We start from the raw sequence: 18724 nt of genomic DNA, 5'->3' as shown, positions 1-18724 counted from the left end.
GGAGGATCGGCGCCATCTCCGGGCCTTCCCTGGATCCTGTCCCCAGCTGGCGGTGGCTTTAGGTCTCAGCCGCCGGAGGCTCTAGGAAGGAAGGCTAACCCGAGCTGGGCGGGGCGGGACAGGGCGGAGACGTCTGGCCAGCGCCTCCCTTGAGACCTCCGCGCCCCGCCCCGCCCCGCCCTTCTTGCCCCATGTCCCCAGACTCCAGGCTGGAGTGGTCGGGGCAGCTTTGCTGACCGGATATTAAACTGCGGGAGTTGTCGCACGTGAACACCATCCTGCCTCCCGTGCTTGTGTAAAACAAAGACCAGGAGTCCATGCGACCATCTCTAGAGGCCATTCCGGCCTTGCCCCCGCCCCAGATGACAGTGGCCAGCACTGAGAGCTCCTAGAGATGGTGACATTCAAACCACATACTCTCTTCCCTGACTGGATCCCAGGCCCTTGCCTGCAAGAAAGTTCTTTCCGATGTCTAACCTCTTTCTTTGCGGCAGGCTCCGTGCATTTCCTCTGACTCTGTCCCCAGGGAAGATGGAGAACGGCAGTCACCCCCAGCCCCACCACACCCCTGATAACGACTCTGGAAATTTTCAAATTGGAATTTTCTCCTTGGTTTTTCTCCGTGGTGAAAAACTCAGACTCAACTTTTTAAATTACCCTTTTCTTTTTCTTTTCTTTCTGCCACCTTAGAAGGGCCCATAAAGTGGTAATCTAATCCAAGAGCCCACCCAAAAAGGGAATCGCCTGTCCACTGTCCCTCTCTACCACTCCACCATGCAAGGGCACACACAGTCCCCAACAGCCTTGGCCTGAACATTCCGGAGGCCAGGAACTCAGTGCCTGCTAAGGCAGCCATTACTGGATAGCACTGTAGTTGTTAGAAAGCTCTTGCTTCTGCTACTTCAAGAGGAACTCCAGCGCTCCTTGCTTGGCAGCTTTCCCACCTCACCTCTTGTTCGCAGAGACCGGGTGAAGGTGGAGGGGGTGACAGTGCCTAGAGCTTCAGCAGGCTCAGCAGCTCTGCACCCCCACCCGGACTCTCAGCACTTTCCACCGGAGGGGGAGGGGGAACCCACTGGTACTGCCCTGCTGCAAATCACTTCCAAGTGCGTGACTCAAAAATAGTAACAGTTGTTGGGTTGCATCTCATTTCCATGTTATCAATTTAGTGTGGCAAAGTACAGAAGCAATTCCTTTAGGTCCCTACCTCCTCGGTGTTCCCCCACCTACTCCCCTTTCCCACTACCCTCCCTGGCATCACTTCCTCAGCCCGCGCCCTCTGCCCTCGGGTTCGCAGCCCTAGTAGTCCCAGGAGGAGACGCTGTGGGTCTCCGTGGGGGCTGAACAGGAAGAGAGGCGGGGCCTGCGGGGGCAGCGGCCGCGGGGGTGAGGCCCTGGGCTGCAGCTCCCACCGCGCAGCAGCCTCCGCAGGTCCTGGCGGAAGCGCAGGCCCAAAAAGGCGTAGAGCACGGGGTTGAGGCCGCAGCGGGCCAGGGCCAGCCCTCCGGTGACCAGCAGTGCCAGATCCTTGCGCTTGCTGGCCGGGCAGCTCCGCTCGCGGGCAGCCAGGAGGTCCGCAGTATCCAGGAGTAGGGCGAGACTGTAGGGCAGCTGCAGCACCACGAAGGCCGCCACCAGGGCCACCACGACTCGCAGCGCGCGCCGGCGCTCAGGCCCCCTGGCGGCCAGCAGCGTGCGGCCCAGGAGCGCGTAGCAGGCGGCCATGACGCCCAGCGGCAGCGCGAAGCCCAGGACCACCTGCGCCACCGCGCTGGCCCCCTTCACCGTCTGCGTGAGGCCCTCGGGGAAGATGAGACGGCAGCGTCGCTGGCCTTCCCGCTGCCCGTCCTGGCTGAAAAGGAGAGCAGGCAGCGCCAGAAGCAGCGACAGTAGCCACACGATGGCTGAGACCACGTGTGCGCGGCCCGGCGCAGAGGGCCTCGGTCCAGCGGGGAGGGCCTGCGTGATGGCCACGTAGCGATCGGCGCTAATACAGGCCAGGAAGAGGAAGCCGGCGTGGAAGGAGGCCGAGTAGAGGCCCGAGATGGCGCGGCAGGTGGCACTTCCGAGACTCCAGCCCTGCAGAGCCCCGGCTGCGACAAAGGGTAGGGTTAGGGCCAGCAGAAGGTCGGCCAGGGCCAGCTGGAGCAGGTGGGCAGAAGTAGGCGAACGGACGGCACGTCGGGCTGCCAGGTGGGTGGCCAGGACCAGGCCATTGCCAGCCAGGCCCAGTGCAGCCACCACCAGGGAGACACTAGGTTGGAAGGTCCTACTGAAGGCCTGGACATCTGCCTTGTGGCAGAGCTCTGGCATCGGCTCTGCTGAGTATGCCTCCTCATCCTCCCCAGAGTAGGGGCCCCAGGAGACCTGGGGGGGGGGGTCAAAATGAGAGAGACCTTATGAGACAGCTTCCCACACACCTTTCCCTCCCACACACACCTTCCAAGCTGGGAGCTGCGGTATGACAACAGTGTAGAGGAAGAAGATACAAACCCTTCCCCAAAGTCTTCCTAGCACACCCTCGACAAGCCTTGGCTTCCACTGCACCCTTTCTGCCTCTGCATCCAGCTTCCTGGCAGACCTTGACCTTTCTGGATCTCAGTTGCCTAATATGTATGGGCGAGATTAGAAATCCTGACCAGTCCAAGTGGCAGAGTTGTTTGAAATAAGGAAAGTAATGGATGTGAAGCCTCTGTGCTCTTCGTAGGTCAAGGTTTCTATTATTAATAAATCTTGGGGCAGCCCGGGTGGCTCAGCGGTTTAGCACCACCTTCAGCCCAGGGTGTGATCCTGGAGAGCTGGGATCGAGTCCCACCTCGGTTCCCTGCGTGGAGCCTGCTTCTCCCTCTGCCTGTGTCTCTGCCCGCCCCCCTCTGTCTCTCATGAATAAATAAATAAATAAAATCTTAAAAAAAAAAAAAATCTTGGAGCTTCAGTTCTGTTTGCAGCGCCCTCTCCTGGAAGAACACCCACATGCAGGCTTTGCATCCGAGGGTGTCCCTGGACTGCCGGCATAATGTAGAGAACTCATGACAAGGGGCTCAGGTTTTCTGGTGTTTGTTGGGACCTCCCACCTCTAGGGTTAGCTCTCCATTCCCCTCAGGCTAGTCCCATTACCCAACCCCAGACTCACATCACCAGGCCCATCTATCTGGAAGGTCCCAGGTCTAGATGGCTCAAGATATTCTTGATAGGTCAAAGCATGACAGAAGCTTGTTACCAGGTAGGGAATCCCATCCCTTTGCCTTACCCTCCCTCTCTATAACCCTTCCCCCCAGCCCCAACTCCCACCTGCTCTGCGGGCTCGGTCTCCATCTCTGGCTACACAGGTTTCTGAGGTGTAGCCACTGTGGAGAGAAGTTAAACTAGCAGGACAGGAAGGAAGGGGCGGGGAGATGGACGCAGAGGGCGGTGGGGATTAGGGTCTGTGGGCTCTCTTTACCTAACTTCCCATTCCACCCCCTTATTTTTTTCTCTTTACCTTGCCAGTAGAAAAAAGAATGGGTTTTGAAATATCATTTGCTAGCTACCTGTGTGATCTTGAGTAGTTTACCTCTTTGAGCCTCGAGTTTTTCATCTGCAGAGTGGAGAAAGGTAAAAATGCCGAATTCACAGGGTTATGAGGGTGCCTAGCACAGGTGCCTGGAGCATAATTTGCTTTCAGAAAATGTTATATTCTTTTACTTGCTCTTCTTTCCATCTCCCGGTATCCGCCCCACCCCTCCCCGCTTTTCTTGGATTTGGGGGGACCTATCGACTGGCTCTAGCCTTCCTTCCCCCACTCCTGCGGCCACAGTCCCTGCCAGCCTCGGGTTATTCAGGGTATTTCCCGGCTGCTGGAGGCTCTCCACCCCCGCCCTTTCGCAGCGGGGCTGAGGCGCGCGCTTGCGCGGGGTCCGGGAAAGCTGCGCGTGCCGGGAGAGCGAGGCTGGGGAAAGGGGGAGGTGAGAGGAGAGAGGGTGGGAAGGAGAGAGCGAGCGAGCAGCGGAGAACCTGGAACGACAGAGAGAGAGAGAGAGAGAGAGAGAGAGAGAGAGAGAAGGGGGTTGGGGGAGAGGCTAGAGGGAGGGGTGGGTTAGGAGGAGAGAGCTGTCCGCTGCGAACCCCAGGAGGAGAGCGGGGAGCCCGACCTGGAACTGGAGCCCTAGCCAGAGCCGCGCACTGGGAGGCGGCCGCCGAGACCCGTCAGCCCTGCACCATGTGTCTCCGGCTCCTCTGCATCCTGCTCGCCGCGGTCTCAGGAACCCGGGGCTGGGGCTACTGTGAGTGCCGGGCTCAGGTGCACGCAGGGTTGGGCGGGGAGTCCAAAGCCTGCAGGGCGGGTCCAGCCGCATTGCGGCTAGGTGGTCGCGGGTCCCTTCTCGGCCGGCGCGCGCTCGCCGGTTCCCATCCTTTCCTGCCTCTCCCCCGCGCTCCGCAATGCAGCTCGGAGGCTGGCGCGCGCTCCCGGGCTGGTGCTGGGCTCCGAAGGGCCAGAGCCGAGGATCGAGTCGGCCCTGGCCGGGGATTTGGGACTGGAATCCAAGCGGGAGCTGGTGCTTGGGTTTGAGGGTTGGGGATAAGGGTGGTACTGGTGACCCCAGCAAGGGTTAAGGTTTTTACCAGGGTCTGGGGCTGGGCTTGGAGCAGGTCCAGGAGCTAGGGTTTGGGGCTGGGGCCGGATTTTGAGGCTGGGATCCAAGAAGGAGTTGGTGACCGTGATTGAGGTAAGGTTGGACTTGGAGCTAGTGATGCTGGTATGACTGGCAGGGTTTGGGAGCAAGGCCTGGATTTGGGGTTGGTGAGGACTGGGGGTGCTGATGAGTGGGACCGATGATAAGGCTGGGGCTGGATTGGTGCCTTGGGCTGACTCAGGTTCTGAAAGATGCTGAGGTTTGGGGTTGTGTTTTGGGGAGGACTAAGGCTGGGCTGGTATCAAGGCAGTCACAGAGCTAGGGAAGGTCTGGCTTAGAGGTCCACCCAGAAGGAGAAGGCAGCCACCTCTGATTGTGCAGTTGTTGCTTCAGCCCAGGTTGAGTAGATGGCTTAAGTTAGGGCTGGGTTGGCCGCTGGGAAGCAGAGAAGGAGGAGCTCCGGATGCTCAGTGTGCGGGGTCTTTGGAAGGACCTGGGAGGGGCCGCCAGACCAAAATGTCTGTTTCCCCAACCCAGACGGCTGTGACGAGGAGCTGGTCGGGCCTCTGTACGCACGCTCCCTGGGTGCCTCCTCCTACTACGGGCTCTTCACTGCACCCCGCTTTGCCCGGCTGCACGGTGAGCAAGTTGCCGCCCCAAGGCGTGCCGGGGGGGGAGGGCTCTGGAGGGCTAGGGGTAAAGGGAGAGCCGGTGGTAAAAGCCCTCTTCTATAGGCATAAGTGGATGGTCTCCCCGAATTGGGGACCCAAATCCTTGGCTCCAGATCGACTTAATGAAGAAGCACCGGATCCGAGCTGTGGCCACTCAGGGCTCGTTTAACTCGTGGGACTGGGTTACACGCTACATGCTGCTCTACGGGGACCGAGTGGACAGCTGGACGCCGTTCTACCAGAGAGGGCACAATGCGGTATTCCAGGCCCCCCAGTGCACACACTTGGAGAACCTCCCCAGCTCTGCAACCTGGGCTGGGCACTAGCTTGGGGGAAATGGAGGAGAAGGTGGTGAGGACACACATGAGGAGCAGTGACTTCCAATCTGGGGATTCAGTCCAGAGGGACTGTCGGCTCATCATGTGTGCAAGACATTCTCAGATGACAGGGTTTAACATTCTTTAGGGTAAAATCTGGGAAAGCTTCTTGAAGGAGGGGACATCTGAGTTGAGCTTTGAAGAAATAACAGGAAGGCAGGAGAGGAAGATCTACTCTAGGGCACCTGTTTTTTCTGAAGCCACGAGGGCCAAGGAGATCTGGGAGAGTTTGCTTTCTGGAAGTCGATATTGGCTGGGTGTGACAACTGTGGGCTGGGAGGCTGTAGAGAAACGCAGCGGAAGGTGGGGACCCGGTCTCTCCTCTCCCCTCCCCCCTCAGACCTTCTTCGGTAACGTGAACGAGTCGGCGATAGTCCGCCACGACCTGCACTACCACTTCACCGCGCGCTACATCCGCATCGTGCCATTGGCTTGGAACCCGCGCGGCAAGATCGGCCTAAGGCTCGGCCTCTACGGCTGTCCTTACAGTAAGCGTGCGGAGGTCGTGGCGGGGGCCTTGGGACATAGTCTTCCCGGTCTTCGGCCCACCTACTGTCCTTCGCGCAGAGTCCGACGTGCTCTATTTCGACGGCGATGATGCCATCTCGTACCGCTTCCCGCGAGGGGTCAGCCGGAGCCTGTGGGACGTGTTCGCCTTCAGCTTCAAGACCGAAGAGAAGGACGGGCTTCTTCTGCACGCGGAGGGCGTCCAGGGCGACTACATCACACTGGAGCTGCAGGGGGCGCACCTGCTTCTGCACATGAGCCTGGGTGAGCTCAGCCACTGGGTTGCGACCCCAGCGGCTCTGGGGTTACGCCCCTCGCTGCACCGCCTCCGCGAAGCCGCGCCCACTCCTGATAGGCCCTTCCTTAGTGTTTGGACAAACCCGCCTTCTTCGTGCAGAATTTGGTCCTAGCAAAACCCTGGACTCTTGAGTCAGGAGATCTGGATTCCAGTCTCAGCTATACCCGACCAATGGTGTGACCTTGGGCAAGGCACTTCCTCAGTCTGTTTCCTCATGGTAGAAACCGTATATATACTACATGTACATATACATAGAAACCCAAGGAGTTGTTATTTTGTATCTCATTAGCTTTTCATAACATCCATATGATGAAGCAGAAGCAGCTATTGGAAAACAGGGACTGAGAGAGGTTAAATGACTTACCCTAAGTCACATACTGGCCAACAGCCACCACTGGATCCCAAGCTGAAGACATCCAACCTCTATATGCCCAACCCTCCTGGCCTGCCTGGGCCCTGTGCCAAGCCATCTCTTCCCTGTGCCAAGCTCCTGGCTGCTGGTCCACCTCAGGGGGTAGGCCTCTCAGGGGCTCTACAGATTGTAGGTCTGACCCTACTCCTTCCTCCCCGCAGGCAGCAGCCCCATCCAGCCAAGGCCCGGCCACACCACAGTGAGCGCTGGTGGTGTCCTTAACGACCAGCACTGGCATTATGTGCGTGTGGACCGATTTGGCCGGGAAGCAAACCTCACCCTGGACGGCTATGTGCAGCGCTTTGTGCTCAATGGGGACTTTGAGAGGCTGAACCTGGATAATGAGGTGAGCAGAGGGGTTCATTTAGTTGAGTTGGGGTGCTGGGTGGGTCAGTGGGAGACACTACTTTTCTCTACCATAGTTCCTGAATATCCTAGCAGCTCTTAGCAAAGCTGCAGCTCCCAGGCCTGAGAGGTTTTGGCTATTCTTGGCTGTTAGCAGGCAGATTTCCCCAGCACCACCCCACAACAACTGACATGGGATCTGGAAATCTGGGTTTTGGGGATCAGATGAAATGAGAAAATTGCCCCCTTCCATTGCCCAACTCTGTGGCCCTGATCTGCAGATAAAGAATCACAGACAGGTTAATTGACTTACCTACGGGGATGCAGCCAATTTGTGGTGGAATCAGGGCTAGAACCCAAATCTGGGGAGGCCCAGCGAGCTTCCAGCTTTAATACCGATACTGAGGAAATGTATATTTCAAGTCTTTTATGAAGCCAGGCAGGGAGCCTGGGCGAGTGTGGGACGGAGGAGCGAGAATGGTGCGCATGCGCGCGTTCTGGCACCCAGGGATCCTCACCCTACCCCCCCACCCCGCCCTCAGATGTTCATCGGGGGTCTAGTGGGAGCCGCGCAGAAGAACCTTGCCTATCGGCATAATTTCCGAGGCTGCATAGAAAACATAATCTTCAACCGAGTCAACATCGCCGACCTGGCCGTGAGGCGCCATTCGAGGATCACTTTCGAGGCCAGTGGGCTGGGGGATCAGGGAGGAGGGGACGTCAAAGCTATTTGGAAAGCAAAGAGAATCAGATAAAAGCCGAGGATCCCTCTCTCCCCAGCCAAATGCTCAAGTGGGGAAGCATCACGTACCCCCAGGAGGTGCAAAAGCCCCTCCCTAACCCCCATTTAAGCAGTTGTGGTTTGATCTAGCCACTTCCTCAATTGATGCTTGAGGAAAATAAGATGCTGAGCCCCGGAGCAGCATGGCCAGGGATCGCGGAGTGGTACAGTAGTTGAGTCAGGACTGGAACCCGCGTTATGTTTGGGTGTGGTTCCCCCTCACCCCAACTCTGCAGCAGGTATTCTAGTGCCGCTGCCAGGGAGCCAGCAGGAAAGTGCCTCTCCACGCTGGAAGGAAGGGAAGGTGGCGGTTGCCCTGGAGACAGTGTAAAAGCAGCGAGAGTCCGTAGAAAGTCCCCAGAGCCCACTTGGTTGGAGAGCCCCTGCACAGCTGGTTATGTTTGTGGGGCGGGGTGGGAACGGTCAAAGTGGGAGGTCTTATTACTCCCCCTACCCCCAACACACACAGCAAGGGAGTGCCTGAAGATTTTGGACCAGTATGGAAATTGAATTCCCAGCAGAGGCAGGCGGCACATTCATGGTCTTGGATGCTGATGGATCCCTACTTTCGTCCTCAGGGTAAGGTGGCTTTCCGTTGCCTGGACCCCGTTCCTCACCCCATCAACTTCGGAGGGCCTCACAACTTTGTGCAAGTGCCTGGCTTTCCGCGCCGAGGCCGCTTCGCCGTCTCTTTTCGCTTCCGCACCTGGGATCTCACGGGGCTGCTACTCTTCTCCCGCCTGGGGGACGGGCTGGGCCACGTGGAGCTGATGCTCAGTGAGGGGCAGGTCAACGTGTCCATTGCGCAGACTGGCCGGAAGAAGCTTCAGTTCGCTGCTGGTGAGTGGGGGAAGCAGGGGGAGGTGCCAGGAGGTCAGAAGAGGGGGGCGGGGAGGAAGGAAGGGAGCAGGGCAGGAGGGCCCTGGGAAAAGAGGAGGAGGTGAGTGCATGGGGTGGGGAAGTCAGGTCTGAGGGGCTAAGGGTGCTGGGAGAAGCAGGAAGGCTGAGTCCTAGTATCTTCTAGTTGGGGGGAGAGGGGCTCCAGAAACATTTATTATTAATCTGCGGCTTTGCAGACTCTGCCTCAGCTGCTAGAGTTACTGAAGACAGACATTCAAAGATGTCACTAAGTATGATAAGTGTAATGGGGGGGGGGCGGTGGCTCAGTCGGTTAAGTGTCTGACTTGATTTCAGCTCAGGTTGTGATCTCAGTGTCATGAGATCGAACCCCTTGCTGAGCTCCACTCTCATTGGGGAGTCTGCTTGAGATTCTTTCTTTCCCTCTGCCCATCCCCCATGGATACTCCTTATTCTCTCTCAAAAAAAAAAAAAAAAAAACATACACACACACACACACACACACACACACAGGTTATACTATAATGGAGGGCACATAGGCCTAGAGTGAGGTTGCTGCTTCCTGGCTCAAGACACCCTTCTCTCAGAATGCCATGCTTCCCCTACCCACACTGTCCTCTTCTCCTGTCCAGGGTACCGCCTGAATGATGGCTTTTGGCATGAGGTGAATTTTGCAGCACAGGAGAACCATGCAGTCATCAGCATTGATGACGTAGAAGGGGCAGAGGTCAGGGTCTCATACCCACTGCTGATCCGTACTGGCACTTCATACTTCTTTGGGGGTAAGTGGGAGCTGCCCTGGCCAGAACCCTGTCTCTGGGTGGGAAGGCTCTACCAAAGTCCCCTCAGCTGGGGCTACCTGGAGAGTTTTGTAGGGATAAATCCCTCTCTCCCCTCTGGAGCCTTGGGGATTGGAAGGTCACTGCCATTATCTATTGGCTCCCTTCCTTCCTTCATGTCTGGTTTTCCTTTGGCATCTCCCTGGGGGAGGGTCTTTGGGGTGTCCCCTGGGGAGGGCCTCACAGGGGTGGTTGCTCCAGGTTGTCCCAAACCAGCCAGTCGATCGGGCTGCCACTCCAACCAGACGGCGTTCCATGGCTGCATGGAGCTGCTCAAGGTGGATGGTCAACTGGTCAACCTGACTCTGGTGGAGGGCCGGCGGCTTGGATACTATGCTGAGGTCCTCTTTGACACATGTGGCATCACTGATAGGTATCCAGAAGCCCCTCTCCCTGCAAGAGGTGACCCCTCCAAAGCCCTCTTTGGTGGTCTCCCAATGGGAGTGGCCTTTCTCAATGCTCTCCCTTCTGGTCCCAGCTCCTGAGTCTCCCACCTGGAGATGATTCCTCCTTAACCTCTTGTCTTATCCTCTTGTCCTCCTTTACCTAATTCTTCCATTAAAGTGACACATGCTCAGAATGGAAATGAAGCATTTGTTCTTGGTCCTAGAGGGTTCTCTTCCTGAGGGGGGAGGGGGGCTGGTAAGCAGTAGTCCTTGAGCCCTGAGGCCTGCCTAGTATGCCAGCACTTAGGGTTATACCTGGCTAGTTATGCGGGGTTGTGGTGCTCTCAGGAGCTGGAAGTGAATCTTGTAGGGATCAGACTCCACTCTCATGCTCACAGTAAGGCGCCTTCCCTTGGTGCTGACTCTCTTTCTTAGGTGTAGCCCTAACATGTGTGAGCATGACGGACGCTGCTACCAGTCCTGGGATGACTTCATCTGCTACTGCGAACTGACAGGCTACAAGGGGGAAACCTGCCACCAGCGTAAGCCAGCTGGGGGATGGGGCAACTTGGGGCAGGGTTGGCCAGGAGGTTGCTGGGGATCATGAGGCTGCTAGAGATTATAGGACTGGCACTCCTAGCCCTCTGACCCCATAACTCCTCTTTCCGTACCCAACGACCTACCAGCTCTATATAAGGAATCTTGTGAGGCTTATCGGCTCAGTGGGAAAACTTCTGGAAACTTCACCATTGATCCTGATGGCAGTGGCCCCCTGAAGCCATTTGTAGTGTACTGTGATATCCGAGGCAAGTGGCTCTGGGTGGGTGGTGAAGGGGCCGCCAATAAGGGGATGTTGGGATGGGGGGTGGGGATCAGAGGATTGAAGGGGGCACAGGGGCCAGCAAGATTAAACTGTGGTGGGGGAAAAGGATGGCAGAGGAGAAAGGGGACTCTCAGGAATTTGTAATCTAGCCTTGCAGATAAATTCCAGCTTCCTGAGCCATTCCAGCTGTCACATCTCCACCTACAGTGTCGAGGGCCCAGAGCGGGGCTGGAACGGAGCTGCTGGCCACATTCATTGGCTCTGAGTAGCAGCAGTGGTGGTGGAGGTGGGCAGGGAGATGGGTCGAGACTGCTCATCCTGAGCCAAAGCTCTGTCACTTCCATTCCCACAGAGAACTGGGCGTGGACAGTGGTGCGGCATGACAGGCTGTGGACAACTCGAGTGACAGGTTCTAGTATGGAGCGGCCATTCCTGGGGGCCATCCAGTACTGGAATGCCTCCTGGGAGGAAGTCAGTGCCCTGGCCAATGCTTCCCAGCACTGTGAACAGTGGATAGAATTCTCCTGTTACAACTCTCGGCTGCTCAACACTGCTGGTGAGGGCCTGGGCCGTGGGGGACGGGCCACAGAGCTGGACAGGACACCTATCGGGGCTCGGGGAAGAGGGAACCAGAGGTTTCTGCTGGGGCTCATGAACATTCAAGCAAGGAGGTGGGCTGGTCAGAAAGGCAGGAGTGGAGCCCACAGGCTAGTGGAGGGGTGGGGCCTGAAGACTGCCTACGTGTCTTCCTCAGGAGGCTACCCCTATAGCTTTTGGATGGGCCGGAATGAGGAGCAGCACTTCTACTGGGGAGGCTCGCAGCCTGGGATCCAGCGGTGTGCCTGTGGTCTGGACCGGAGCTGCGTGGATCCGGCCCTGCACTGCAACTGTGACGCTGACCAGCCCCAGTGGTAAGGGGCGAATGGACGGGGCATCGGGGCTTCCAGGGGCAGTGAAGCAGCAGGCGGCTGAACCACTGCATCTGTCCCACAGGAGAACTGACAAGGGACTGCTGACCTTTGTGGATCACCTGCCTGTCACTCAGGTGGTGGTGGGAGATACGAACCGCTCCAATTCTGAGGCCCAGTTTTTCCTGAGGCCCCTGCGCTGCTATGGTGATCGTGAGTGACAGACCCTTTTTGTGTGCCTCCCACCAGGGTGGGCTTTCCAGTTCCCAAAATTTAGGTCACCCCACCCAGTGCAGGTCTCTAAGGCATGCTGCCAAGCACCCAGCTCCTGCTGTGAGATGACCCCTTCTTCTCCCCTCAGCCACCCCTAGGTGACCCCTCTGCCCTATCCTCCCCCACTACACGAGGGGCTCCCTTGTTTCTCCGCATTCCCACCTCCCTGACAGGACCCTCCCCCTTCTGGTTTTGTAGGAAATTCCTGGAACACCATCTCCTTCCACACTGGGGCTGCACTCCGCTTCCCCCCCATCCGTGCCAACCACAGCCTTGATGTCTCCTTCTACTTCAGGACCTCGGCCCCCTCAGGGGTCTTCCTGGAGAATATGGGGGGCCCTTACTGCCAGTGGCGCCGACCTTATGTGCGGGTGGAACTCAACAGTGAGCAAGCAGATGCAGGGAGGGACGTGGGCTGGACGGAGACCTCCAGGGCCTGGGGGGCCGGCAGAGCCTGGGGGAAGGGGCAAGGAAGATGCCCCTCAAGAGGCAGCATGGAAAGGGCTTCAGATAACCCCAGGTTCTAGACCCAGCTCTGTCTTGGTATCTGGCTTTGCGAACTTGGGCGCTCACCTCACCTCTCTGGGCCTCAGGTCCCTTACGTGTGAAGAAGGCACCTGGACCCCTGAGGGGTTTTTCCCTGTGCTTCTAACCTCTGAAGTGTGCCTGGGAAGCTGGCTCCAGGCATCTGCACATTTGGGGGAGACCAGGGACATAAGGTTTTAAGGACCTTATGGGTTTTATCCCAAGCTGTAGACAAATTGGGAGGGACATTCAGGGAGCCCCAAAGAGTGAAGAAGGGAGGTTGTATGGGGAGAGGAATGTGTGAGGGCTGAGTCCTTTCTCCCCACCCACTGCATTGTCCAGCATCTCGGGATGTGGTCTTCGCCTTCGATGTGGGGAACGGAGATGAGAACCTGACGGTACACTCGGATGACTTTGAATTCAATGATGACGAGTGGCACCTGGTCCGGGCAGAAATCAATGTGAAGCAGGCCCGGCTCCGTGTGGACCACCGGCCCTGGGTGCTGCGGCCTATGCCCCTGCAAACCTACATCTGGCTGGAGTACGACCAGCCCCTCTACGTGGGTGAGCAGTGACCCTGAGCCAGGTCTGAAGCTGCCTTCACCTTCCCACTCCTCTTACCTCTATTCTCCTTGTTTCCAAGAGCCCTGTGTCTGAAGTCCTAATGCCCTCTGCTGCAGAGTGAGCCAAAAAGCTCACCTTTCCTCTCTAGGCCATGGATTTTATTTCATCACTTAATTCCCCTGGGCTCCCTTCCCAACCTCAATACTTATCCCTGTCTCTGGCTCTACACCCATTTCTTCATCTGCCCACCCTTCCCAGGATCTGCAGAGCTTAAGAGGCGCCCCTTCGTGGGTTGCTTGAGGGCGATGCGTCTGAATGGAATGACTCTGAACCTGGAAGGCCGTGCCAACGCCTCGGAGGGTACCTCACCCAACTGCACAGGCCATTGTGCCCACCCCCGGTTCCCCTGTTTCCATGGAGGCCGCTGTGTGGAGCGCTACAGCTACTACACGTGTGACTGTGACCTCACAGCTTTTGATGGGCCCTACTGCAACCATGGTCAGTGCAGCTGCTCACGGGAGACCCGGGAGCCATAGGGCACAGTGGGATATAGGGAGGGCAAGGGAAGGACGGAAGGTGCAGAGTCAGCACCAGGGAAAACTAGAGTTGTCCCTGGGTTCCTGAGCTCTGAGCTGGGGCTGTCTGGCAACTGAAAATGCTAGGTGACTCCCAAGTCATAAAACGGGGCAAGGAGGGGATGGTGCAGCTGGCTGGTACCAAAATAACTCAAAAGCAACCAGTCCAATAACTTCCCCATCTTCCCACTGTCACCAAGATATCACAGGGTACTCCCCTTGCAAGCACACCCACCTCAGGCCACGCAATGCCCTCCTATCCCATTTCCTAGTTGACAATTGCTGAGCTCCTAAAACATGTCTCCAGCCTGGTTCTTGGTTAAGGCAAGCCTTGACATCCTGCACATGCACCCAGACTGCATCCTTCCTAAGGCTGGTGTAGGAGGATGCACGCGCAGGTAGGTTAATGGTGTGAGAAGTCTGGTGGAGCAGGGAGAGGCAGGGACTCAGGGACCAGCAGAGGACCTTTGGTCTTGCTTTGGAAGTGTGAGTAGTGACGAGTGTGCCGGAGGAGGGTCATGATACCTCAATTCTTTTTCTTAAGAATTTATTTATTTATTTATTTGAGAGAGACAACATGAGTGGGGTGAGGGGCAGAGGGAGAAGCAGAGTCTCTGCTGAGCAGGGAGCCTGATGCAGGGCTGGATCCCAGGACCCCAGGATCGTGACCTGAGCTGAAAGCAGACACTTAACCGACTGAGCCACCCAGGCGCCCCCATGATACTCTGATTCTAATCTTGGCTCTCTACATACTGCGTGTTATCCTTACAGCAGTCACTAGCCATTTCTGTGGCTCAGTTTCCCTATCTGTAAAACATATGGGTTGTATTAGCTGATCTTTTCCATTTCTCATGGTTTTAAGATTCCCTTCTGGGACATAGAGGCTCAAGGGGACCTAGCAGTGAATGGAAGTATGCTGTGATGGTGGCAGGACCCGAGGGCAAGTTCCAGGGCGGGTGTGTGGATGACGTACAGTGCCCGAATCCGGGAATGGCGGCCCTGACCTCACTCCCTCTGCCTTCAGATATCGGTGGTTTCTTTGAGCCTGGCACCTGGATGCGCTACAACCTCCAGTCGGCGCTGCGCTCCGCGGCCCGGGAGTTCTCGCACATGCTGAGCCGGCCGGTGCCCGGCTATGAGCCAGGCTACATCCCTGGCTACGACACTCCTGGCTACGTGCCCGGCTACCATGGCCCCGGGTACCGTCTGCCCGAATACCCACGGCCTGGCCGACCTGTGCCCGGTTACCGTGGGCCTGTCTACAATGTCACAGGAGAGGAGGTGTCCTTCAGCTTCAGCACCGACTCAGCCCCCGCAGTCTTGCTGTATGTCAGCTCCTTCGTGCGGGACTACATGGCCGTGCTCATCAAGGAAGACGGTGAGGTCACGCAGGCCCCCCAGGGTGCCCTGCACTTTCATAACTCCTGAGTCACTGACTTGAGGACCCGAGTGCTCTCAGAAGATGGGGTCTGTGGGAGCCCAGAGGAGACACCCTCTTTCCTCCCCACCCCACAGGGACCCTGCAGCTGCGGTACCAGTTGGGCACCAGCCCCTACGTGTACCAGCTGACCACGCGGCCCGTCACTGACGGCCAGCCCCACAGCGTCAACATCACTCGCGTCTACCGCAACCTCTTCATCCAGGTGCGTGTGGAGAGACGTGGTCCAGCTCAGGTCAGGACCCCAGGAGCCAAGTTGTGGCACCCTGGCAAATGTCAAATATTTAGCGTTAGTAGAGCACATTCCGTAAGCACAACTTATGGAGGACTTTTGTGTGTCTTAGCTCACATGACCCTCACAACTGTTCTGTGAGGTCATTTGAGTGGGCAGGTGTTGGGCTCAGAAAATAAAGTGGTTTTCCACAAAGTCAAACCACTGGTAGCTGCAAATATAGGGCTCAGAATGAGGCCATTGGGTTTTTAATACTGAATCCTTCATCTGGGCCTTAGGGTTGTCCACCCAGGACAAAGCTAGGACTCACTTGCAGTGTGGACAGCTCAGGAATTCCTGCTTGGTCTTGGCTGTGTCAGCCTCTGGTTCTCCCTCCCTCAGCTCCTCTCCCCTCCCTCTCAGGTGGACTACTTCCCACTGACAGAACAGAAGTTTTCACTGTTGGTGGACAGCCAGCTGGACTCACCCAAGGCCTTGTATCTGGGGCGTGTCATGGGTGAGCTGTGGGTGCCAATGTGTTTGGGGTAAGGAGCTGTGGGTGAAGTCCCCGGAGCCTAGAGGAGCAAGGGAACTGGGAACAGCTGTGAAGGTGTTACTAATGAGCAACAGGAAACCTGTGGATGGTGAGAGGAGCGAGGCTGGGGTGGTCCCAGCCCCTCTCCTTCTGGGCCTGCCTCTCCCTCAGAGACAGGAGTAATTGACCCAGAGATCCAGCGCTACAACACACCAGGCTTCTCCGGCTGCCTGTCTGGTGTGCGATTCAACAACGTGGCTCCCCTCAAGACCCACTTCCGAACCCCTCGACCCATGACCGCTGAGCTAGCTGAGGCCCTGCGAGTTCAGGGAGAACTGTCTGAATCTAACTGTGGAGCCATGCCACGTCTTGTCTCAGAGGTGCCACCCGAGCTGGATCCCTGGTATCTGCCCCCAGGTATGTCCAGGGGACACAGAAGAGGGAGGACAACAGAAGAGGGAGGAACAACAGCTCCTGAAACACGGAGGAGCCTTGTCCTAACTGGTGCTTTCTCCCCTTCAGACTTCCCATACTACCATGACGAGGGATGGGTCGCCATACTTTTAGGCTGTGAGTAGCGTGATCACAATCCTGACTTCCTTTTTATTCTTTTTTTAAGATTTTTATTTATTCATTCATGAGAGACACAGAGAGGCAGAGACTTAGGTAGAAGGAGAAGCAGGCTCCCCACAGGGAGCCCGATGTGGGGCTCAATCCCCAGACCCCGGGATCACACCCTGAGCCGAAAGCAGACTCTCAACAGCTGAGCCACCCAGGCGTCCCTACCCTGACTTCCTAATCCTAATTCTACTCTCTGTTGACATTCCCTCCCTGCCCCATATCCCCAGGGCTAAATGGCGGTGAGCACTAGGTGCATGGGGGTGCAAACATGGATGAGCTAGGCTGTGCTGATGGTAGTATAGAATTGAGCAGGAGATTTTTAAGCGTTTGAGGATGCTGTGGACTTTTAACTGAAGTGAAATATTAAAATGAGGCTATAGCCCAGGAATGAGGCAAAGGGGAGGGTGCAGTAACATCTAGAGAGGTGAGAAACTGGGGTAACTCCAGGGACATGCAAAGGGAATACTAGAACTCAAGACAGCAGGGGGTGAGCAAGGAATTCAGACCTGCCAGACACTTGGGAATGGCTTGACACACTCGAACAATGGGCAGTCATACACTGTCCTTTTGGCTAAAAGCATACATGTGTGTCTGTGCATGGAGAAACCCCAAGATCTGCCCTGAATTGTTCTTTTTTTTTTTCCCCTTTCAGTTTTGGTGGCCTTCCTGCTGCTGGGGCTGGTGGGGATGTTGGTGCTCTTCTATCTGCAAAATCATCGCTACAAGGGCTCCTACCACACCAATGAGCCCAAGGCCACCCACGATTACCATCCTGGCAGCAAACCTCCCCTACCTACTTCAGGCTCTGCCCAGGTCCCGGCCCCTACACCAGCTTCCGCCCCAGCCCCAGCCCCAGCCCCAGCCCCAGCCCCATCCTCTGGCCCCCGGGACCAAAATCTCCCCCAGATCCTGGAAGAGTCCAGGTCTGAATGAATTAGGAGCAGGGCTTTAGGGACCAAGTCCCTCTCCTCCAAATCCCCCAATTCCACTTCTCCCCACCCTGTCAGGGACATTTGGCTCCTCTTAGCTGGTTCTGTTCATCCAGAGGATGCCCCTCCTGCCAAGTTTGGTAGGCCAAGCTACAGATGGGACCAAAGGGAGTGGCCAACCTCACTGCCTAAACCAATGCCCTCCCCGTCCCCATTTCCCCAGGCTCCTGGTTGTTTGCCTGCCCCAAAGGAGAAGCTCCATGGGGTTGAGACAGGCCCTCCCTGCCATCCCTGTCCCAGCTGCTGCCAGGGATTAACAACAGAGTGCAAGGGAGATTAACTGCTTCCCCTCAAATATTCAATCTCAGCAGGGACAGATGTGTGGGATTGCAGGGATGCACAGGGCATGGGGGGAGGAGGCTGCTAAATCATATCCCCTAGCCTCCCCCCTGCCCTGCAGAACGTCTTCCATCTGCTTCCACTCAGCTGGGGGTTAGGGAGGACTTCATTGCTGTCCCCCACCCTCTATCTCTCTCTCTTTTTTTTGTGACAGAGACTGAGAGGTCTCGCTTTTAGCACCTTAGTACCTCCGATGCTTCACATGCTTTAGCCAAAGCCATAAAAAAAAAAAAAAAAAGAAAAAAGAAAAAAAAAGCCTTGCAATGTAGAAAGAATAATGCAGACACACTGACTAGCCAGCCCTTTATTCTTCCTTCCTCTTCCAAGATATGCAATAGCCTTGGTGCCTGTCCAAAGGCTTGGCCCCCTCTCCAGTGCATGAGGAGTTCTCTTTCCTCCGCTCAGAGATGCTGCTTTGTTTGCCCAGGAGGTTATATTCTTTACGTATATTTTTTGTTGCAAAGTCTCTCTCTAGAGAAACTCTATATATTACTCTAATTTTTTAATTATCAGTTTATATATAAAAGAAAAAAATCTATCAACTGTCCTGTGCTGTGCCCACGGTCTGTGATTCTTGCTTCTCCCGTGTTGGAAGTCTCGTGAGGTCTGCCGGCCACCACCCAGCCTGACCCAGCCGCCACTCTGAAGCTGTGCCAAGAGCCAGAGCCGTTCTAATAAAGCAGAATGGCAGAGCCCGTCTGTGCGTGGTAGCTGGCGTCGTGGCGAGGGGATGAGCGGGACCTAGTCGGAGGGCTCAGGAACTTCTGCAGGGAGCCCTCAGAATCCTTACGTCATTTACCAGGAGTCTGCCTGGCTCTTGCCAAACCCCTCACCTC

General features: G+C 56.6%; 2 protein-coding genes across 3 annotated transcripts; one reads left to right on the top strand and one right to left on the bottom strand.

Moving 5' to 3' along the window:
• Positions 1-210: 210 nt before the first annotated feature.
• Positions 211-4265, bottom strand: CCR10 (C-C motif chemokine receptor 10). Of its 2 annotated transcripts, XM_038547255.1 has the most exons (3): positions 4131-4265; positions 3554-3642; positions 211-2367 (listed from the first exon to the last, which is right to left on the bottom strand). In XM_038547255.1, exons 2-3 carry the CDS (start codon positions 3575-3577, stop codon positions 1300-1302), a joined length of 1092 nt encoding a protein of 363 aa, XP_038403183.1. In that variant the 5' UTR covers positions 3578-3642; positions 4131-4265; the 3' UTR covers positions 211-1299. The 2 variants fall into 2 exon arrangements, with proteins under 2 accessions (XP_038403183.1, XP_038403182.1); XM_038547254.1 differs by lacking the exons at positions 3554-3642; positions 4131-4265 and adding an exon at positions 3292-3510.
• Positions 3970-18583, top strand: CNTNAP1 (contactin associated protein 1). The gene is made up of 24 exons (XM_038547250.1): positions 3970-4262; positions 5151-5252; positions 5348-5541; positions 6002-6149; positions 6229-6432; positions 7040-7224; positions 7766-7909; positions 8583-8844; positions 9495-9644; positions 9903-10074; positions 10523-10629; positions 10774-10893; positions 11263-11466; positions 11665-11821; positions 11904-12031; positions 12290-12475; positions 12959-13180; positions 13439-13678; positions 14780-15133; positions 15271-15398; positions 15828-15921; positions 16111-16356; positions 16462-16509; positions 17213-18583. The coding sequence occupies exons 1-24, from the start codon at positions 4199-4201 to the stop codon at positions 17491-17493; spliced, it is 4140 nt and encodes a 1379-aa protein (XP_038403178.1). The 5' UTR covers positions 3970-4198; the 3' UTR covers positions 17494-18583.
• Positions 18584-18724: the final 141 nt, after the last annotated feature.

Source organism: Canis lupus, chromosome 9 (genome assembly GCF_011100685.1).
Source record: "Canis lupus familiaris isolate Mischka breed German Shepherd chromosome 9, alternate assembly UU_Cfam_GSD_1.0, whole genome shotgun sequence".
NCBI lineage: Eukaryota > Metazoa > Chordata > Mammalia > Carnivora > Canidae > Canis > Canis lupus.
This window is presented reverse-complemented; position numbering and strand designations above follow the sequence as displayed.